At 44.8% G+C, this 22878-nt stretch overlaps 2 protein-coding genes across 4 annotated transcripts in view; both read right to left on the bottom strand.

The window, feature by feature from the left end:
* Positions 1 to 5255, bottom strand: part of srpk1a (SRSF protein kinase 1a) — a 22942-nt gene extending 17687 nt beyond the window's left edge. Inside the window, exons 1-3 of one of the 2 annotated variants that reach the window (XM_062540504.1) lie at positions 5167 to 5255; positions 3846 to 3897; positions 531 to 664 (exon numbers count right to left, since the gene is read on the bottom strand). In XM_062540504.1, coding sequence (XP_062396488.1) covers positions 531 to 664; positions 3846 to 3897; positions 5167 to 5179 — 199 coding nt within the window. In that variant the 5' untranslated portion in view covers positions 5180 to 5255. The remainder of the gene's footprint in view (positions 1 to 530; positions 665 to 3845; positions 3898 to 5166) is intronic. The other variant, XM_062540503.1, reaches the window with a different exon arrangement.
* A 358-nt stretch (positions 5256 to 5613) lies between these two features.
* Positions 5614 to 22848, bottom strand: mapk14a (mitogen-activated protein kinase 14a). 2 transcript variants are annotated; one of them, XM_062540498.1, is made up of 12 exons: positions 22445 to 22848; positions 19995 to 20124; positions 19532 to 19590; positions 13903 to 14014; positions 13305 to 13334; positions 13070 to 13117; positions 12628 to 12742; positions 11721 to 11792; positions 10492 to 10571; positions 8738 to 8816; positions 7690 to 7863; positions 5614 to 6893 (listed from the first exon to the last, which is right to left on the bottom strand). In XM_062540498.1, the coding sequence occupies exons 1-12, from the start codon at positions 22561 to 22563 to the stop codon at positions 6826 to 6828; spliced, it is 1086 nt and encodes a 361-aa protein (XP_062396482.1). In that variant the 5' UTR covers positions 22564 to 22848; the 3' UTR covers positions 5614 to 6825. The 2 variants fall into 2 exon arrangements, with proteins under 2 accessions (XP_062396482.1, XP_062396486.1); XM_062540502.1 differs by lacking the exon at positions 10492 to 10571 and adding an exon at positions 9931 to 10010.
* Positions 22849 to 22878: the final 30 nt, after the last annotated feature.

Below are 22878 nucleotides of genomic sequence, written 5' to 3'. Positions count from 1 at the left end.
TGTACATGATCAGCACTTAGCTAAAATCACTTACAACACAGTGGGGCAGTGCCCATTTAAAATGCTCATCACTCTTGAGAATGAACCCATGAGTGTAGACATGATACAGTTAGCATGCCTGCTATGCTAACTGAGTGACAGACAGCACTACAATAGGGAAGAAAGCAGGGCATTAGAGGGAGGGGTGAGATGCCCATCCCAACATAGCAGGCATGCAACCCAATTATCTAACCCGTGTCAAATAATCTAAAACTTTTGTCTTTAGGACAGTAGAATGGATCATGGCTTTAGAATGGGATGTCACTGAAGTTCTTGTGGGTGTAATAGCAGGAGTCCCAATACTTCTGTCGATATAGTGTACATTGTTATCGTATATGGTCTATTGGCAGCGCTGCTAGAAGAACACCATGGGCCGGAACCACGCTCTTTGTGAGTACCAGCACACACATTCTGAAGACTGAACACCCAGAACATCAAATATCTGCAGCCATTTGTTCTGAGCTCCATATGGAGGGGAAGGCTTAGCCCACCTTTGCAGTAGTCATTAGGGTCCTCCTGCTCCTCGTCGTCCGAGCCGAGGATCTCCTCCTCGGGCTCCTGCTGGGCTGCTTCAGTCTGCTGCTCCCGCTGCTCCCGCACCGCCCCTCTCACGCTCCCCTGGGGCCTGCGGGACAACAAGACATTACAACACCGCCGAATTACGTTTATATTACGTTTTGCTTTCTAGACACCCAAAGTGCTTCACAGTGAAAGGGGAACCTCGCTAACCACCACCAATAAATAGCACCCACCTGGGTGACGCACGGCAGCCATTAGGCGACAGAGCGCTCTCTACACACCAGCTTGAGGTGGAGAGTGAGGGAGTGAAATACACTGCACATTAAAAGGTACAGTCGGGGAGTTTACACCATTTCAAGCCCATGACATTTTTCGTCACATTCATCTCACGACCACTAGCTGCCCATTCCGTGATTACACATTTAAAAAAAAGGGCTCTGCTCAAGTGGGGGCAGCCTGACTCCCAAACAAATATGTGACACCCTGAAATGTAAAGCAAAACTAAACTTGATTACTCCAAATAATACTCCAGGGGACCAACAGCGCTGGATGTTTTCCAGCAAAGTTATTTACTTAATGCATTATTGTATTTGTCATCAGTCAACCCAGGACTTCAGGTTATACAGTCTGGCGCTGCCTATATACAGGTGAGTGTAAGCATGAAGTGGTTTGCCGAGTCTGCAGGCAGGTGAGGTACAACAAAGAGAAGAGCCGAGACTACGGTCAGGGGATCAGGTCCTGATCAGGTTCAGGATCAGGTTCAGGTTCAGGTCTGCCACACAGGGCCAAGAACAGTATGTACTTGAAGTCATTTACTATTAGCAGAGGTATGCCATACATCTGATCAGTTTAGACTGGTGATAATCTGTTGAGAAAGCCTGGACTTACAGATAACAGCCAGACCCATCAGCAAGCCAATAAGGAGAGGGTGGGCTAATCTTTTGCCCTTAATTGGAGACACTATCTTAAATGGATCCCTTTAGAGGATACCCAGACTAGGGAAGGGCATTGGTTGGAGGTTACAAAACCAAAAAAATATAATAAATAAATATAAATATATAGCAACAGGCAAGGCTCAACACCAACAGTGGTGGTGCTGACAAGCTGAACTCTCTTGGTTTAGCTCATCAATAGCATGATGATGATGATGATAACACTAATGTTTTTTGAGTGTGGAGCAGGAATTGATGAAACATGCAAGGCAGACATCCAGGAGCTGAACTGAGTTTTTATGATAGTTTTATGAGTTATATTTTGATGGTATGATATGATAATTATAACCCCTCTTATGATGACTGCTCTGGTTAAATTACATCAGGCTGTAAGTTTGAGATATGAGATTAGATCTTACTAGTCTAGACGATTTCAACATTAAAAATGTGAAGTTTCCTGATTGCTTTTAGAATAGCAAAACAATGCACTGGTCCTAGTAGCAATTGTCTTTATGGGCCTCTAATATGCTGAAGTCAATAACCCACCCGGTGGATCCATACTTAATCAGCGCCAGTTCCATCCCAGTGTTTGCTCCTATCTAGGACAGAGCAGCTCTAATCGACCACACAACAGAGCCCTCACAGGACAACACTGGCCTGACTTCCCTACAGCTTCTGGATATGGTGACGGGTGACTGGCTGTAAATTTGGCCTGTGTGTATGTGTGTGTGTGTGTGTGTGTGAGAAAAGGCAGCTAAGCAGCAGCCGTGGCAGTGTTCCTTGGGACGCGTACCCATGACCTTTCCCTGGCACATCATGTCTTCCGGGCTCTGCCAGTGGACTGTGTGTGTTTGTGTCTGTGCGTGCGTGTGTGTGTGCGTGTGTGTATGAGAGTTTATGTGTTTACGAGGCAGTCCTTTAGCACTTTGTATCCCAAGTGATCTATCCGTAAATTTGTCTCACAAATCAGCAATGCTCTAACAGTCCTTCTCAATTTATTCCGAAGAGCTGAAAGCCTGCTATTTACTCAATCAATAGCCTGTAACCATTTGTATCATCCGAACCAGGGCTTCTAAAACCTCCTTCTGTGTCACGCCTGCTGAAAAATTAATCCCAAGTGTATACCGGCTCTAGATCTACCCAATTAAACTCTATGTGGTGAACATTCTCCATAACGTAAAAAATATCTGATTTAGCTAATGCAGAATCCCAAAAATTAGGTCAATTGGGATGAATGAAAACCATGAAGACCTGGGAGCAAAGCAAAATGGACTGAGGGTGCAGGCAGATCTGTACAAATCCTCACCAGCTGTCTGATAAGGCCTCAATCACCACCACACATCATAACATAATACATCTGTGAAATCAGCACAGGCTAGTCGAGATCATTTCAGTTGAACAACAAAATCCAAAACACCTCTCAGTTTTGCTTGTGTCCAGACAAGAGCCAACTAAAGCCACATGACTCAACAACAACAACAAAAAAAATCACAAATACAACATTCCCCTCAAGTCCTCAAGCACGAGTCTTCGCAGGCTGGCTCGCTTGGCCAGAATCAAAAACAAAACAAGCACGGTGTTTTTGAAGTCCAAACATCAATGTGGACTTGGAACAAACATGCAAGACAAAGCCAGAGAAAGGGGAAACAAGACATGCCTTCTCATCAAGACAGAACCACACGTTGGTCCGACTCAAAACCTCAAGTCACCACAGCTCACAACCGCTGCCACACATACAAGTCAGCTCATGCAAAGGTTGGCTCTAATCTTCGTAGACAACTTAAAGTGACTGATGCCATCATGGAGAAAAAGTGGGTTAGGAAACTGACACTTGCCACATACCAATGAGATCACCTCATAGTTCCCCGCAATGATTCTCAAACTACAGGAGTGGCACTGCATACATAATCAGGGACACAACAGTACTGCTCATAAAAAAAGTTCTGCAAGAGGATCTGTCAAACATAAAGGCTGCCGAGCCCACATCTCTCATTTGGAATCATAACAAAACTGACTGATGCAACTTGAGAAGGTTACAAAAGTTTTAACCTTGAAGACGGATACACTACCAACACTAAGCTCAGTATATATTTCTATATGTCCACTGACCACAGTATGTTCATTCTCTGACAATTACATATCTAAAACATTTCTGGTGGGACCTATAAGAGTCTTGGAAGGGCTGTTATCTTATACCGGTAGTGCTCTAGGTTTGGTTCTTTTTTTGGTTGCAATGACTGTTGGGCCCCTCTGTTTGCTTAGCCTGGCTGTCTGGAAGATCAGCTGTCACGTAAATGAAGTGAAAAGGCAAGCCAGTTGTGTTGAGGGCAGGGTGAGATATAAAGGAAAACTCACTTCTTGGTGGACTTCTTCTTGGCCCGTTTCTTCCTAGCCTGCAGCGCCAAAACTGTAAATAAGAAGCACATTAAAACACAATTACTCTAAAAATCAGAATAGTCGGCAACTCGGTAGCAGTTCATCTTCCCTTTTCACCTCTGTAGCTGTTAAACTCCAAATACCTAAGCAATTACGATATTTAACTGCCAGCAGCTCGTTATATTTGTGCTCATTACTTCCAATCGTAACTGACTCCGTCTGTGGGTTCGTTATCGAATGCAATTGAAACACAATCTGGAGGTCTGATCCAATCTTAACCAACGTTAATCTAGCCGTGCATTGCGCAGACTTGAGGATAAAAGTAGTGACTTAAGTTACATGACTGAATTCCAATTACCAAAATGCAGACCGGTTGGTATAGAACTTTAGCCATCAATTGCTTACTGCACCTCCCACGTGAACGTTGTGCTGATGACAGTCTTTGACCCAAATTCACAAATGCAATAATTGTCATAAATATTATAGGCCAACTTGCTAACCAAATTATGCCGCTGGATTGGCTTTCCAGTAACCAAGCAACTGGGACGTTGCATGGCTAAAGCAAGCTAGGCTATCTTATTGATAGTAACGTCAACGTCAAGCTCACTTGGTAATATTAAGATAATAGTTAAAATGATCGAACACAAATAATAGCATTCACCGGTAAACTTCAAAATAAATGGCTCACATCTGAAGGCAGTACATTTCATTCCATTGCCGACAGATTCCTATTATGGCCCATTACCGACCATTTAACGTCACCTGCTATGGCTAAGTCACCCATTGTGGCTATGATGGCTAACGTTAATGTGCAGCTTTTAGTATGGTTTGCTAGTGGTGAACTTTCCTATAAATTTGCTGTTGATGCGGTGCGATGTGTAAAAGCATATCGGATACACATTTAATGGCAATGCCTCTCTTACTGTTAAACTGACAGATGATTGAATTCGAAGTGTTCTGAGGTATTGATGTTGAGGCTAGCCATAACAGACGATTAACGTTAGCGATGTGCTTTCACAGCATAACTTGGGAACACACCCGTTAGCAAGACACCAAGCTAACGCTAGCTCTCTAGCTAGTCTCGTGTGTGACGTTAGCTAGGTTGGCTAGCGTTAACAAGATCCTGAGGAACAAACGCATGTCTTCCCCAATTCATTTTAAGAAAACACCACAAGTTAAACATATGAACGAATGCACTGAACTGTAGTATCACGGTTTTCTCTACCTAGCTACACTTACAAGACAAAAGGTTAACATATATAATACTTGTACATGCAGGGGGAATGTTTTTGAGGATTACCTTTTCTCTCCATGATGGCCCTGTGGTGATTCGTTCGTGCTCTCGAACGACTGGCGCATGCGTGATCCAAGAGGAGTTCACGCCAATCTCTCCAGTCGCCCTTCTTGATCACGCCCCGTCCACTTAACACACCATCACACTAACTAAATTGCGTGACATTAGCCTACTCCTATATAATATCACACGATGTGAGTCTAAACGTAATTACAAACTACCAAACAATGTCCTGTTGCTACACAGGCTATTTTCTTCTATAGGAATGTTGACAACAAAGTTATATTACACCTGCTTAACATAATTGACTGATCTCTGAAGTCATACAGACTAAATAGTTCCATCTAGTGGTGTAAGCTATTCATGTGAAGTGAGCGAGGCTACTTCAGCATGGGCTACCTTTCATCGAAGTTCAATAATAATACACTCAAGAAGCAAACAAGGCGAAACATATCTGGTGAAAAATAATTGTCTTTATTATTTAGTAAACAATTTCTTGGTTGTATTCACACTACAAGCAGGCATGGAGAGAAGCCCACAGAGACACATACTCACTCCAGTTCATAAATATCACCTAAACAGTGTATAAATATTCCTTTCTATTTCCATCTTTTGACATTCATCTGATATTTCTCTTTGCACTCTAAAAATAACAGCTCAAATCCTTGTCACACATTCATACCCCGTACACACACACACACACACACACACACACACACACACACACACACTCGCACACACTCGCACACACGTGTACGAGCTCGCACACACACACACAGACACAGGCCTATACAGAGATTGTTTGATGGAGTAACATACAGGAAGGAACAAAGGGGATTAAAACACTTTTAAAAAGCTGGAACCTCTATTTACACATTAGTTCTTTTGGGACCAATGATACACGCTGTATGCATTAGTGTATTTCACTGCTACCCCAACCTACAGTGGCTCAGGTCAGTTTTAAACCTTGACTAAAGGGGATCATTTCATTACTCTGTCACCTACAGACTACTCTGGGCAATATGCTAACATCCTCTCACTTAGTAGAATTGTACAAAGTATTTCATAGGCTTACAATTTCAGAGAAAAATATTACAAGCTACTGAGCTACAGCTAAGATGGAGGCTACAAAAATTCAACATTTGAATGTCACCAGCATACAAGAACATACATTCAAATATTGTGCTTTCCAAACAAATATTCAACAAGAGGTTTTAGAGGAAAGAGCAAATAAATGGGGGGGTGGGGAAGGATCAGCAACAATCATAAAAGCACTTCCCTCTTACAAATTAGTGGTTTGACTTCACATTGGCCTCTTCGAAAAAAATTAGCTAGCGCCAGGGCTCATCTGACAGAAGACGCAACTTCTAAAACATCCCTTTTCTTTTACTCTTTCCCTATGTGTCTTTGTTGTCGAAGGACGGACAAACTGAGTTGGCTGAAGCTTGATTTTTATAAACAAACCTAAAACAAAGGACCAAAAAAGAAAAGAAAAGAAAAAGAAAAAACACTAAAACGAAACACCCAAGAGCAATGCGAGGCACTTCAATGATTCTTTAGGTTCGGCGAGGCTGTGTGAAGTAGGGTATGGAGGTCTTTCCACAGCCAGGTCTGTTGATCCAGGCCAACTCTCTTTGACCTTTCACCCCTGCCTGGCCTCTGACCTTATGACTCCATCTCATCCTCATCTAAGACAGGTGGCACGAAACTCTGCACCGCTTCAAAGGTGAGGCCTGATGGGAAAAGAACACAAAGCAAGAAATGATCACTACCTCAAACAAAGAGAACATTCCACAAGGAAAGGAAATAACAAGAACTTTTCATCCTGGGGAAAAACAACTACAACAAGTCATTTGAGCTGCACAAAGTTATGGATGTATCATATTTTTTTACTGCCCAAATACTAAGCAAGGTAATGTACTTTCTGGTATCTTTACATTTGAGTTGTACTAATGCATGGGAAATATGGAGTCAGTGACAGAATGTAGCAGGGGTGACTACATTTGCTAGAAAAATATTGCTGTGAGAACACGTTGAGGGGAGAGGTTTTCTCTGGAATGTTTATCCTTTGGCTTTTTTTCCCCATCAGACATTCATGTGAAACCATGGAAGGCCCTTCCACAGAATCTCTAATAGGTGAAGGAATGCACCTGAACAAGGCTGACATAACTTTTACTGCAATACTGCAATGGATTCAGACTTCTTGTTATTTTTTTCATTACTCTGTCGTATTTGTTATTTCTACTTGTAAACAACAACATAAACAAACACAACACACAAAGAATCAGGATGCACAGAAACCACATGACCATTCGTTCGTCAAAAAAATAATTGTAGGTCTAGAACCGTGTCCATCATTTCTCAACAGGAAACACAGTTACAATGAAAGTAAGTTATTACCCAAGTTTACATTTCCTGTATGTTCCTATGGCTCAACTGGCACTAGCGTGTTTAATCATCTGTTTCATGACTTCATGGAAATGACGACGATGTAATGTCTGACAGAGGAGGCTGCAGAGCTAGACTCACGTTTCCACTCATCAATCTCAAGCTCGCGGCTCTCAAAGCTTTGGTCGTATGGTTCTGCCTCGGGTTCATCCTCCGGGTCGTGGTACTGGGCGAAGTACTGGTGGGCCAGCGCCTCGGCCGCCGTTATCCGTTTGTCAGTGTCCAGAATCAGCATCTTCTCCAGCAGATCCACCGCTGGTGTTCAACAGACAAACACACAACAGATTGCAGACAACTCAGCATACCTTACAATCACATATTGACTGTATCTATGTACATGTAATTATTAGCATTGTCACCACTACTACTACTACAACTGTATCTGTTTTCTTGCTTTGGGACAAACAAATAACTGACTAATACTCCATGTATTTACTTGTGTGATTTTAAATTCATTCACCACAATCCAGAGCGTTACAACACAGTTGAACCACAGCCCAATCATCTGACCACATGATCTCGAGTGCACGCTGATCAGCAACGTGTTTAAGTTTACACGATTTACACCATAGCTAACACTGCATTGCACGGCAAGACATTCAGTAATATCCTGACACCAACAGCTGCACGAGGGGATGACCTGTTAGCTATTGCTGAAGACTAGACTCACTCTTTACATCAGATCTGAGAACAGGAAAGCACAAGGATTGCTTATTCTTACTCATCTTTTTCTGGTAATTAATGTATTATAGGACTGGTGCATGAAGAGGATTTACCAGCTCCTTCAATCATAGCTGGCAGGTTAACGTGAAGAAGAGCAAAGGCTGAGAACAGATACTTCCCCTCTCTGAACTTGAGCATACCACAGCATAGCAGGAAGCTTATCGCGCTAAACAGGAAGTTTACATTGCCGGGGGGACCTCTGAATGTGTTGCTGCTCGTGTAACTATAAACTGCAGAGAGTGATGCCAAGCTAGCACCCGCATACGTGACTTATGTTCCAACACCCAGCCCACAACATGAAATGGCTCCGGCTCTAATCTGGTGCAGGACTGGGCCAGCAGGGGGCGATGTCTGTGTGGATTGGTTTACAACTGAGCAGAGGTCTAGGGTTGTGCAGTACTCTTACCCATTGGGTTGGCTCCAATGAACACATCAGCAAAATTCCTTTTTGGCATCTGTGGTAAGGAGTTGATATAGTTCCTGGCCTACGAGATGGGATAGATAGAAGACATGTGTAACTGTACAGTGTAAAACAGAAGAAACTCAGGTGAACTATTCACCATCACTGACTTCATATTAAACATCACTGTTCTCCTGGTCTTGGTTTCAACTCGGTGCCACAAAAGGGACCAAGACCATTCAAAAACAGATGACACTGAATATGACAGATACATTAAGATGAAGAGATCATCTAGATATAACGATATGCAAACTTGTTTTTGTATTTTAAATGCTTTAATTATCTAAATCCTAAGCTTCCTCAACAATAAAAAAGTACAGGTATCCTAATGCTAAGATGTTATGTTTGCAAGTTGTTCCTATCCCTCCTTTATTATATACTGTATATGTACAGACCGAAATTAGAGTGGCTATCTAATACCACTATCCAGTTGCAAGGCAACTGGCCATTAAATACCCTGTGGCTACATCACAAGATTATCTCCATTAGCTTTGCTCCTGGGACTGTCTAAGTGCTTATGAGCCACTGCACGGCTTACTGCCTCACACTCTAATGGCTGGTTAGTAATGCAACATTTCTGCATTAATGCAGCGAGAAGGACAACAAGCAGGCAATCGGAGCAGACAAATATTTGTGTTGGCAGCGACACGTGCGTCTTCTATTACAAGCAAATGAACATAGTCACAGGCGCAGACAAGAGGGGAAATCAGAGAGGAAAAGAGTGAGAGACAAAGAGAGGGAGAGAGAGTGAGGGAGTGATCAACTAGGTTAAAGAACAGACCCCAGACTAAAACAAAAGTCCAGAATGGGTTATTCTTGCCTCCTTAACTTCTTATATACCTTTTTATTTCCTTAAGAATATATAACTCAAACTTACAGATGGGAAAAGGCAATAAATAACTTTACAGACGCGTGTGTGTATGCATGCATGTCCATTTGTGTGTGTGTGTGTGTGTGTGTGTATGCATGTGTCTGATAGTGTGTGCACGTGTGCATGAGTGTGTGTGTGTGTGTGTCTATGTCCGTGTGCTGTCCTGAGTGTATGCATGCATGTGCCCCGAGTATGTGTGTACGTGTGTGTGTCTGTGTCTGTATGCATTTGTGTGTGTGTGTGTCCGGGCCTGAGTGTGTGTCCTCACCTCCATACTAGGCATCCTATTTATGAATGCGACGGGAGGTGTCCCAGTCAGCCTCATAATCTGCTGAAGCTGGTTTATGTCTTTGAGGCCCAGGTCAAGGGGGTCAACAACACAACACAAGCATTGACTCTCCAACACACACACACCTGCTCATTGTCAGTAATTTACAGAGGGGGCATCTTTGCGCTTTGGACAGGAATAGGGACAGGGGATTTGGCTGGCTGGGGGGGGGGGGGTCTGAGAAAAGGTAAAGCATGCAAATCACAAGCAAAGTGACACAAAGGACACAGATTATTGTTAGCAAAATCTGAGGACAAAGTCCGTTAGCAATCCATTCAGTTTCATTTTAGCCACTGCTCTCATTTCAGTGTGCTTTGATTCTGTGGCAGAAAGGACACAGAGGCGGCGACGACAGCACTTCAGGCAAAGCAAGCTGCAAGAAAATGGTGTGTGTTATTGTTCGTGCACACACACACACACACACACACACACACACAGCTCCAGTGCGGCAAAAAGAGAACGAGTCAACTCTGGAGGCGGCGAGCGAGCAGTGGCACTCACAGACTCGGAGGAGATTTTCATCAACAGCTCAGGCCCCGGGGTTCCCACCAGCAGCATAATGAGTTTCAACTGATCAATATCTACGGACGACTCAAGGAAACAACAAACCGCAGCCGTCGCCCACTCCTGTCAATCAAAACACACACAGCATCGCCGCTCACGGCTTGTGTGGCCTTGGTGTGACCAGGAACAATAATAATAACAAAAAACAAAAACAAAAGAAAACCCCACAAACCAAACCAGGTAGTTCAGTGACAGGTCAGCTGTGCCACCCACTAATAGAGGAGACACGCAGTCTGCCTTTCAAAGGAAGATTAAGTAAGCTGTGACAGCCATTCTTCTGAAGAAAAGCACAGCCATGCAGGGCACCTGGTCTCAGTTCAACAGGGAGGATGCAGAATGGTGCATTCTGGGGAAGCACAGGCAAGCAGACAGGCAGCTGTGAGGGAGGGTGAAATATGACAAGGGCTTAACATGCTTTATGAAGCCTACAGGAGAGGGGGAAAAAAATGTGTTCAGAGGTGGCCATCAGGTGAGCTGGAGCACGGGGAGAAAACAGGTTTGGTGTTGACGCTGGAATCACAATGACAAGGAAGCACATAGCTGAGAAGTTTCCTAAACAACAAGTTAACAGACTGGTAATGTTACAGGTCGCAGACAGCCAACAGCTGGATTACTATTAGGAGAAGGAGGAAAGATCACAGGCTTGTGTTAAGAGTGCCATTTTATGTAAGTGGGCAAGCATTGTTAATTCAGTTTATCAGAGCATAAACAAGATGGTTATCAATGAACAAAACATCTACTATATTATCAGCCACATCACATCAGGAAGTGAAAACACTACATTAGAAGGATCCACTGTGAGAGAAGGGGGGAGGGAGGGGGGGAGAGAGAGCAAGCGGGAGAGAGCGACATAAAGAGAGAGGAGATAGGAAAGAGAAAGAGAGAGAGAGAGAGAGAGGGTGGGGGGGGAGGTATGGCATGTTGCACAAGCTGTAACCAAGTGCGATGCATGGATCCCATTTCCTTTGAAGCCCTGCTAGATGAGGAAGCAGAGGGCAACAGCTCGGTGGGTGAATGACAACAGTTGTTTTCTATATGAGCACAGCTAACCACAACGTGTAAACAAACAGAGGGCTGTGGGCGGTCTAGTCCAGTGAGGGAGCAGGGGAACACGGAGAAGCTAGTCCAGTGAGGGAGCAGCGGAACACTGAGAGTCTAAAGGATACGGTCAGTGCCAGGGAATAAGGTCCTCCCGGTCAACAGCTCCGCCATGATGCATCCAACCGACCAAATGTCCACTACCACGTAGAGGGTTCCACATAAACACAAAGATATGAAAGCACAACAATGGAATTGTAAGAGTTATGTTTACAAAATGTATAAATTGTGCACATATAAATATGTAAGGGTATGGAAGGCCGGTCGTTATCAGGAAATAAGTCCAGATAGAGCAAACTGGATCCTGACACACCATCGGAAGTGACTTGCTTCGCCATGAAGGAACTTATTTTACCGATAATGACCAGCATTCCATTCATTATCTCACTTATTATACGGCTACTTGCCCAAACGAAAAAATAAACTTCACGTGATGCGTCTCTTTACATTTAATTTTAACCAGTTCGTCGTGGCTTTTGCAACACACACTGAACTTGAATCAAACATTCTTTAGAACACAGCTGATCAAGCGTCTGCTTTCACTTTTGAAAGTTCCATTGCAGGAAGTGACCGGACTACCAAGGAGGTTATGCTCTCATAGGGGTTTGTTTGTTTGTTTGTTTGTCTGTTTGTTTGCAAGATAACTCAATAAGTTATGGATGGATTTGTATGAAATTTTCAGGGAAGGTCTGAAATGCCTAAAGGAAGAAATTGAGTTTTAGGAGTGAGCCGTGTCATCGTTTGGATCCTGGAGGCGGTTATGCTTTCCCTTGGTGGAGGTTTGCGCTCTCTCAGTGCTTTTTTAAGTTTTATGTCTGCAGCTGTAATTACATTAATTAATTTTACCGTAGAACGTTGGGAGTCAATCCCATTCTTGTCAATAGAGCGTCCTCGCTCTAGCATGGTACAGAGCCGTATAATAAATGCAGTTGTGTATGCAATTCTACAGTGGCCTCAAGGCAGAGCCGGTTGTACCCGTCATGTTGTAGTGCATCCAGTTGAGCATGATCTCAGGTGCCCTGTACCAGCGCGTCGCCACATAGCCAGTCATCTCATCGTCTGTGTGTCGGGCCAGGCCAAAGTCCAGGATCTGAGATGGTGGAACGAGCAAATGAACAAACACACACATGAATGAATACACAGATAAACAACACAAAGGAATAGACAAAGAGTGTGAGAGAGGAAGTGGTTCCGCCCCAAGGCCCTGTCAGTAACCTGTAAAATCAGTAGAATTATGCCAGTCAGTCATGTACTGAAGTTCACAGGACTGGTTTCAAAGGTGTGTCTGTCTGTGTGTGTGTGTGTGTGTGTGTGTGTGTGCACGTGCCAAATAGGTGTGTGTACTGTATCTCGCTGTATGTTTGTGTACAGGTTTGTTTTCCCAGCTAAGCACCTATTGTATAGCCACTTCACTCACCTTCAACTCACAGTCCTCATTCACAGCCAAATTACTGGGCTTCAGATCCTACACAAGGGAAGGGAGGAAGAGAGAAAGAGAGAAAGAGAGAGAGGAACAAGAGAGAGCAAGAGATAGAGAGATTGAAGATGACATACTTTTATTAGGAAATCTCACTTCCCACTTTAATGTTACAGCAAGTGCATCAAGTTCATGATCATAACACATAACTGGATCTGATAAGTTAGTTACTCACCCTGTGAATGATGTCTGCCGAGTGGATATACTGTAAAAGACAAAACCGTGATGACACGATCAATATTTACATGAGATAAATCCAACACTCACTAATGAGGGGTTAAGAGTCCTGAACAAATACAGTGATTTCCTGTCTATCGGCTGCATTGTGCAAAAGCAGCAAGACAGTGTTTTATGCAGGTTAAAGAAAAGGGGAAAAAATCATATTAATACCATATTAACTGCCCTCGTGCATCAATCTCATAGCTCAAGAAATTTGTCAAAATCAATGCATAAGCTGCGGGTAATAGTTGGGAAATGTGAGAAATGACAGTATCATGCTATGTCCCAGGGAAGCGCATGGTCGCTTTACTGTATGTTCATTAAAAGTAGCCATTGCATGTTATAGAGGAACTCAATACAAGTTCTCAACAATGTTTGTTAGAGTATACTGGAGGCACTGAGCCCCATGCTACGGTGGAGAGGATTATAAATAGCCTCAACAGAGATGTGCGGTACTGGTCTGTGGGGTTGGGTTTCACGCGTTACGCATGTTGGCTTTTAGAGGATGCCTAGCGTGCTGCAGCCTTTGGGTGGTGTGAGAAGGGTCCGCTCACCTTAAGGCCGCGGAGGATCTGGTAGATGAGGAACTGCACGTGGTCATCCGTCAGCTTCTGGCACTTGACGATGTTGTTGAGGTCGGCGCCCATCAGGTGGGTCACCAGGTAACTGCGGGAGGGAGGAGGAGGGGGGGGGAAGTCAGGGAGGAAGCGAGGTGTACGTGTCACAGGAAAACACTTCCCTTTTTGACACCCACTTCCCAATTTGGCAACAACAACAGAGGGCCTGTTAAGTGCACATTTGCTTCCGAGGGTCTTGGAATGGCATGTTCTATTATGGTATGATCAAGCTAGCATTACAGGATGGAAGTTCCATTAAACAAACACACAAACGGCTGTTACATAACACATTTCTTCCGATGCAAATACATGCGCACCGGAGGAAATGCCATATTAAGAGAGCTGTCCTGGTTTCACTTGTTCAATCTAACACGGCGCCTCCCACACAGCCTGCTAAAAAGAGCAGGAAGTTCGACTCTCTGAGAACTCCACCGTAAGCCATTATCAACTCCCCCGGGGTCACTTTACGCCTTCAAACGCACAGGGGTCGCTTTCAGCGGCTGCCTGTGAACTGCGCTGTGTGTGTTTCTGCGGGCCTGAGACGGGGGTGGGGGTGGGGTGGTTTGGTCGCCGACGTGGGCGGGTTTCCTGTCGGAGAGCGAGGCGCAGTGACTAAGCGATGGGAGCCTCGTCTCCCTGGCCAGACGCCCCCGCAGAGGGGCCCGCACGGGCGGGCGGGCGGGCAGGGGGACAGGCAGGGCAGCCAGGAAACACAGAGAACAACAACGGCTCCACTCTCGCTCTCCCACTCTGGAGTTTTCCACCTCGCGGGCTCACGAGCAGAGTCATCAGGAGGCCAGCACAGCTCGACAGCTACTCCTCTCTACAACGCACCCTCCTCTCAGAGACTCCTCTTGTTTCAAATGAGCCCCTGCTCCTGCTCCAGCTCCTGCTCCTGCTGCTGGTGCACACAAGTCTACCCAGGCTGGATAGCAGAGCACTCGGAACACAAAGAGCAGCTCTGCTCCTCAATCAGATGCATGCCGGTACTCAGCCTCGGCAACAGTCAGGGAACACAGCAAATAATTGACTGCTCCACTCCACTGCCAGCCCTCTCTTGAGCTACACACGCTACTGGAGCCGTGGCAGATGACTATTCACAGGCTGTGCCCAAGTGCCAACCATGACACCTTCACCATGACCAACAAACAACAATCACCCTGCTCCTGATCTCATCCTCATCCTGACTTTGGTCGAATCAGTCAATCCCTCCACCTTTGCCATGCCGCTGCTGCTGCTGCTATTAGGAAACACTGTGAATAATGCCAAATATGTGCCATCCAGCTCAACTGGACACTCCTGAATTGCCCTTGTCCTCCCTCTGACCTGAGTGTCCACTTCAGTTGCTGCTGTTTTTTTTTTAGAAAGAAAGATTCTCCATTTGAAGAGTTTGCTCTTGATAAATCTAATAATGCCCTAAAAGACAACACGTTAGGCAAAACTAATCCAAAACATATTTTACAGAAAATCCGCCCAGTGCTGGAAAATACCTCACTGAACTACGTCAATAATGAGATTGGTCTTTAAATGTTCCATCACTGCAACATCTCAGAGTTCCCATGCCTTTGCGAGATTTCAGCTAAAAGTTGTAACTACATTAAATTAGTCAAGACGCAGGCGGTGCCGAATCTTATATTGAGCAACTGGCAGGCCCGTTGGTGAAGCAGATCTTCTGGTATGAATGTTTTCTATTAATCTATCTCTGACAGGATATATGCTTACACAGACAAGTGTGACATGCTGCAACAGAGCCTAGCCTATGTCTGCTGCCAGTGCAAACATCGCAAAACTTCTATGTGTCAATAGCTCTCTTCTCTCTATCTCCGGCCAGCTTTCTCCTTCACCACCTCTCAAGCACACAGTGCAACAGCGGTTGCACACACACACTGCAGCACTTCTACCTCAGTGTTGATTTAAAGCAGAACTAACAATGCTTTCTAATCATAGTGCTGCAGGCCTTTCATGGCGCTGCAGGGTGGGGTATGCATGCACTAGCTACTTTGGAAAACACTGGCGAGCACAAAGCCAAAGTCTTAACTGGGCCAGGCATCACATCTGCTATTTGTCCTTGCAGTAAACACACATGCCATAATATCCAAAACCATAACACACTACTGCCACCTCTGCACGCACGCACGCACACACCCACCCACACACATACACATAACAAATGAACAACACACACAAGCACACACAGACTCATAGTGGGACTGGAAAATCTAGGTATTTTTAGGGAGATCCCTTCTGGTTCCAATTGGCCCGCCCCTCCCCTCCCGACTCTGTTCTCTGGCAACCCTCCCACTGTTTATCTGGCTCCTGCTCTGAGGAGGAGGCACAACTGGGGAAGAGAAAGAAACGAGGAGTAGAGAAGAGAGAGATACAGAGAGGGCGAGAACAGAAAAAGAGGGGGCCCCCGGATGCACTTTGCAGAGAGAGAAGGTGACACATGAGCGTGCAGAGAGAGAGAAGAGAGGGGAGAAGAAACTGAGAACCAGAGACAAAAACAGACAGTGAGGGTGTGTGAAAAAGAGAGAGAGAGACAGAGAGAGAGACAGAGAAAGAGAGAGACAGAGAGAGAAAGAGACAGACAAAGAAAGAAAGAAAGATAAAGAAAGAAAGAAAGAAAGAAAGAGCGAAGGGAAACAGATAAGAGGAGCTGGGGTGCCTATTGCAGCTTCCACGCCTCCACTACCACCTCCCTCTCCTCCTCCTCCTGCTCCTCTCTGTGTGACTCATACTGTATTTCTGGAAGCAGCTGAGACCATGTGGCCAGCAACTTTCTAATGAGGAGACACAGCACTCAAAGAATCCTCCATAGAAATGCATGGGGTTGGTTTGTAACACCAATATGGCAGTGGTCTACACATACCCTGCCCCTTTCGCGGCCAAAAGCAGACATGTGACTACATCGTGCCAATCATGTGGTGTGTTGTGAATATATGCCAATCACGTGTTGCGATCTTGTCGCTGGAGTGAGGTTGGTGTCGTGGGGCCTTGTGCACAGGCAGTTCTGCCCAAAATAGATGACCAAAAAGTGCCCAAAGTGTGCTGCAATATGGCCGCCAAGTGGAGGGACTTTAGGGACTAACCAGAGCGGTAGATAAAACAGAGTGGCGACACTCCCATAGACCTCCATAGGAAAAAATGGCAGCGCTTTTTCCAGGCTATTTCCTCGTTATGGGGCTTTTGGAACTGTTTACAGCCAATCTCTTGGTCAGTAGTCAATGAGTTAATTGATTACACCTTCCAGCATCAGAAGTACATCCCACCCTCCTGCGATTCAGCCATTCAGCACGGTTTTTTTTGGAACTGTTGATCGTGGCGGCAACATCAAAGAGTGTCGCAACTCTCTCTATCTATGGCTCTGGGACTAACCCTAAAATGAATTTGATGTGACTCAGAATCAGCCTTACAAGTCCCCACCTGCCCCTGTCCTCCTCCTTTTACTTCCTCTCTCTCTCCTGCTCTCGCTGGATGCAACGTCACCGGAAAGCCCCTTCTCCCTCTAGTCAGTGGACTTCCCTTCATCCATTACTCCTTTCCTCTCCTGTCCTTCTCTCTCTCTCTCTCTCTCTAAACATGACTCTCAAAACTGCAACCTAGACTCAGTGCTCCACCCCTCTGTCCAAACCAAACTCATGCCCCAGGATTCCACCTCCCTCTTACACTCTCCTTAGATCATATGAATGCCCCCTTGTCTCGTCAGTAGTAGTCTTACCCCCATATCCTATTCCAAGTTTCTTCCCCTTCCACACACACCCAACCCCTCAGCTTTAACTGTCTCTCTTTAGGTTATGGCTCACAGTCTCTCTTTATGTTATGGCTCACAGAACTCTCTTTAGGTTATGGCTCACAGAACTGTCTTTAGGTTATGGCTCACCAGATGCCCCCCTCATCTGGTCTGGGCAGTGGAGTTTCCCCGGGTCCCCTCGCTGTCCCAGTCTCTCCCTTTCCCTTTCTCTTTCTCTTTCTCTCTGTATCTCTCTCTCTCTCTCTCTCTCTCTGGGTATGAGGTTTGTAGAATGAACTCTCACCATCCTCTCACAGGGATTATGGAGCCCGCCTACATTCCTTTGGAAATAGTTGCATGGTGCGGCATGCTGGCTGGACGCGAATGTGGAAACTAGAGCTCATGTTTTGGGGTGGAGGCAGAGCTGGTAGGTGGGTGCATGACAGGAGGGAGCCTGTTGGTGTGTTTATTAGCTAGTGGAGTCGTGGATGCCACTCTGCCCCCCCTCTCTCTTTCTCTGCCAGAGGAAACATGGCATGTTGGCACCCTGTGCACATTGCTCGCCATTCAGCGTTTTAGCACAGGAGCACCCAGGGGCATGACCTCGGGTGACTGACTTGTGCATGTTTAGTGTAGGTCAGAGTTCAAAGGTCATCTGGTTCTAAGGCACGAATAGAGGCCTCACATCCCATTGCTGATGGTTTAGTACAGGGTTTCAAACAAGGAAAATGGCCGGGCATGAAATTATCAGACCTTCTCGAAGTCGCGATAATTATCTATTAAAATCAAATCTCAAATGGCCTTGCTCACAAATGAATCCTGGCACAGTGCTTGAGCACTTTATGTCCTGATAATAACAGAAGATCTTTTTCACCTCTTATGTTGTACTCTTTGGTTGCCTCGGTGGTATCTGGACAGGGAAATGAGCCATTACCGAGACTGAATAAGACCACTTTTGTCAGTAAGGAACAGAGATCATGGCATTCTGGCCAAGGTCATCCAAACCACTGCAGCAGCAGCAGCAGCAGCAGCAGCAGCAGCAGCAGAAACATCATGCAGTCGTGAGCGACAACAACTGAAACCATCCCGCTCACTTCACCCGAAAGGGGAGGAGGGGAATCAAAAACCACAAGCTTCAGTTTATCTGGAAACAGGATATCTTTCACTGTAATAGAACTTGCTAAGAAGTGGTAAAGAGTGAATAATATAGTGAATGGAGGGGGAAAACAACTATTATTTGTGATTATCTTGAAATATTTATCACTTCCAAAAATATTGAGAATTTCCTCGCACATAATGTTCACACTTCAAGTCTTTGTGCAAAAAATGTTCACTGAGCAAGCAAGGACCAAGGTCTAACGACTGAAAGCTTGGTCAGTAAAGCATTTTTTTGCACAAAGACTTGCACATGATGTTAAAATAATGTACATAAAAATGTACAACAATTTGTTTCCTTTGCTTTCCTGAAGAAGCTACGATCTGCTGATGTCAAGCACACATCACAAACATGTTCTGATTAGGGGAGAAGGAGCGGCCATCTGTGCTGAGTGTAGGGTTTGTGGTCTTCACACCTTCTATCCTCCTAACAGACAAGTAAACATCTACGCATCCTCACAGAGGCTTGGTGTCACGCCATGTTTGTACAAATGTGCTTTCCACTCAAAGAAACACGCACACCTAAGTAGGGCCACAAATGGCCACTGCCTCAAAGCAATAGGCTCTGTTCTCTGGTGCAAAGCATCTCTTCACACAACCTTGTGCTTTGAGAGAGAGAGAGAGAGAGAGAGAGAGAGAGAGAGAGAGAGAGAGAGAGAGAGAGAGATGCCAGCCACTCACAGATCATTGAAGTCATCCACATTGGTGTCAGGGGTGAAGACATCCAGCAAACCAATCACCTGGAAGGGATAAAGCAGAAGAGTTAATTTAGACACTGATAATGTCTCAGTCTGGGCATGTCCGGCCCAGAGAGCAATGAAGAGGCTAACAGGTGTACATAGAGTAGTAGAGGAATAGAGGCAGTGGAACAGGAAAAAATTACAGTTATGTGGACTTGCATAACTCTCTGAATAACATGGGGGGGAATGTGCAAGTAGAGTCTACTTGTTCTGTAGCTGAAGTTACAGTCACTACAATATCATGTCAAGAATGTCAATGAAGCTTTCAATTTCGATTCTGGGCATGTGAAACGGAACAAAAAAACAGATGAAAAGAAATGGGAGAGAGAGAGAGAAATGCAGTGAGTGACAGGAGTGACAGGAATGACAGAGAAGAAGAGACTACAAGAGAAAGCAAAACCTACGTTTTCATGTTTCATGTGTTTGAGCAGCCGCAGCTCCCTGTAGGTGCGTTTGGCGTGGATGATCGACTGGAAGGGCCGCGAGAGCTTCTTCACGGCAACCATCAGCATTGTATTCTCATCGTACGCAGAACTGCAAGACAAATGGGCATCATGTTCATCAACTACCATGCACATTCAAGCATACCCCTGAAAGCCTTTATTACCGTATAGAATCGAGAAGTTCACATTCGGGAAAAAAAATATATATATATCAACTGGTAGTGGTAACACAAGGTTTTAAAGGTTTCGAGGCTTACATTACCAGGAAGCAAAACTAGGCTAATGCAAGACGGGAATGTCCTGAATAACATGAATTTAAAGTGCAACACACCAATAGACTAATCTCTGCAAACCACCAGGGCCCACCACACACACACCACTAAAAGAGGGAAGTTGCACAAGAACAAAACAGGAAATAACAGCAAGCTTTTAAAGTGTATGTAAGTTACACCTCATAGCAATCGGCCTTGTCTCTAGCCAGTGAGCCTCTTAATTTCTGCTCCCCTCTCATGTGTAAACATTCACAGCTCGGACGCTCATCCAGATGTGGCAACGTTTAAGTCATGAAGGCGCAAGCCACGCAACACATCAGTATCAGAATCAGCTTTATTGGCTTTCTTTGCTCTCAAGTGCAGCACTCAACAATAACATAAAAGGAGGAGGAGTGCGGCCTTGTTGTCCCTGTCAAGGTTGTCATGGTCGTGGACACCCCAACAGGCACAGGCAAGACGCAGGATGCAATATACAATTTAAGTCAATTTAAGTCATGAAGGAACACATTCAACTAGTAGTGATGGAAGCCCTGTCTAAAAATTAGAGCCTACATCTGATGTCGACTTTGTGAAACTAAAACACATCTATGATTCGGGTCGAAAATCTGGGCACCACTCAGATACGACTGGTATGACGTGTGGACAAACACACAATGACCTTAACATATTACCAGGAACCTTTCAGTGGAGGCTTTTATCCAGAACTAACTTACAACATAGAATGACAAAGTAACAGCGTGACAGCACATGACTAAAAGAGAGAAGTGAGGCATCATTAGACAAATCTGGTCTAAGATCCAACCGTAAAATGAGACAGGTGATATTGTAGGCAGGAGCACAGCCCGTTATATGATCTTGGTTACCTGGTTGCCTAGCACTCTGTTGATTCAACTCTGCACAAGCACACAAAATAGACTAGTGGCATATGGAGGAGCTCCCTGAAAGACCCTGATGTTCAAACAGCCCTATTCCTCTAATTAAGTAGATTAAATTCAGACCTGCAAGTCTGATCTGCAAATATGGCACGGTGTCCTCCCACTGTGTAAGGGGTGCATTAAAAATAATAATAATAATGAAAAAATAAATTGATCAGTGTCGCCGACGTCGTAATAGGCCTAATAATCTGCAACGTTTTTGACAACTTCCAGTTGTTTCTTTTCCAGAAATGACACTGCACGCACGTATCTGTCCAGTGCAGGCATTTCCTGAAGAGCCACAAACAAGACTGTGAAATTGTGAGAAGATGTTGTGACTAAAGCTCTGCATAACATCGCTGAGTCTCAAACATACACTGAGCCAGGAATAAACAAGTGAATCTTGTAAATAGGTTAAGAGGACTACGACGCTTACAAGTGGTTTCGAGGGGAACCACAACAGTGAATCATGACCTAGTAGCGATATGAGTCACTCCAGACAAGGAGCGGAATGACATCACTGGACGTACAGGAACAGATGTCCCACTCACATCCAGACCAAGTCCAAATGTTCCTTAGAAATACGCACAATGTTGCGTCACAGCTATGTCCTTGAGGCTTTCACATGTTCAATAAAGTCACTAATGATATCTGTACTGTTTAGTAAACTATCTCTTTGAAAGTTGATTGGACAATCATGCACCCGTGCATTTCATGGGCGTCCACGTCAAGTGTGACACAGTAACATTGCTCCATTATTCGAGTATCCTATCTTAAACAGGAAATGGACATTATATGTTTGGCTTGGTTGGCTGAACACAATAGGTGCTTTGCATGTTATTTCGTTTATCTATCATATTCACAAGACAATCCAAAAATTGCACAAACTCCACCTCCAGACACAACGTTAGCTGACTAGCCGTTGTTGAAAACTTGTGGGTAGTAGCTGGCCAACATGCCATGTTAACCAAAGAAGTATTAAATTACTGCTTTTCCAAACTACGTTCACTTTCGGTAAATTAACGAACGCGTCAGAATGTAACTGCTGTAGCATCATGATGTCCGACCATTTCTGTCTAATAAAGTCACAAAGGCCATGCTAACTGGCAAGTGAAGCCATGATTACTCAGTCCTATCACATTAGCACAGATGCTAACGTGTGGCGAGGTCTGAATGAATGAGGCAATCTCGCATAGCGCAAACAAAGACAAACAGTAGTATTTACCATACTGATCCATATGCACCAGAACCAACTGGGGTCAATTTCTGGTATCGGCATGGAACCTCCCAGACAGTCTTGTTAAGTTCTTGTCGATAGAACGGGGGACTTTCTGGCTGCGACATTCCTGCAGAGAAAACCACTGGCGAGTAGGTAACTTCTCCTTTTCCTGGATCGGGTGTGCAGGCTAACCAGCTAACTTCGATGGTAACTTCTTGCAACCGAGGCAAAGAAAATGCGTCGAATGTATCCTCAATGTAACGAATTAATGCTCAATCTTAAATAGTTTATTACAAATGCATGCCTGTAAAAGTCGATTATAGTCAACCCGTACGATATAAGACAAGGCCAATGAACATGATTCACGATTCAAACACCGTCCCGTTCGTCTCTGCCTTCCCCTGCGCAACTTTGCTACACAAGCAAATCTTTTGGTTTTG

Source organism: Sardina pilchardus, chromosome 7 (genome assembly GCF_963854185.1).
Source record: "Sardina pilchardus chromosome 7, fSarPil1.1, whole genome shotgun sequence".
Lineage (NCBI taxonomy): Eukaryota > Metazoa > Chordata > Actinopteri > Clupeiformes > Clupeidae > Sardina > Sardina pilchardus.
The sequence above is the reverse complement of the archived record's forward strand: the minus strand, read 5'-3'. Positions and strand labels throughout refer to the sequence as shown.

Excerpts from the sequence above, each read along its gene's own strand:
- mapk14a (XM_062540498.1), bottom strand. The coding sequence starts at position 22,563 with ATGTCGCAGCCAGAAAGTCCCCCGTTCTATCGACAAGAACTTAACAAG. Across the intron at positions 20,125-22,444 it reads GGTGCATATGGATCAGTATG|TTCTGCGTACGATGAGAATA; the intron begins GTAAATACTACT and ends TTTGTCTTGCAG. Across the intron at positions 10,572-11,720 it reads CTTATTCCCTGGCACTGACC|ATATTGATCAGTTGAAACTC; the intron begins GTATCCTTTAGA and ends AGTCGTCCGTAG.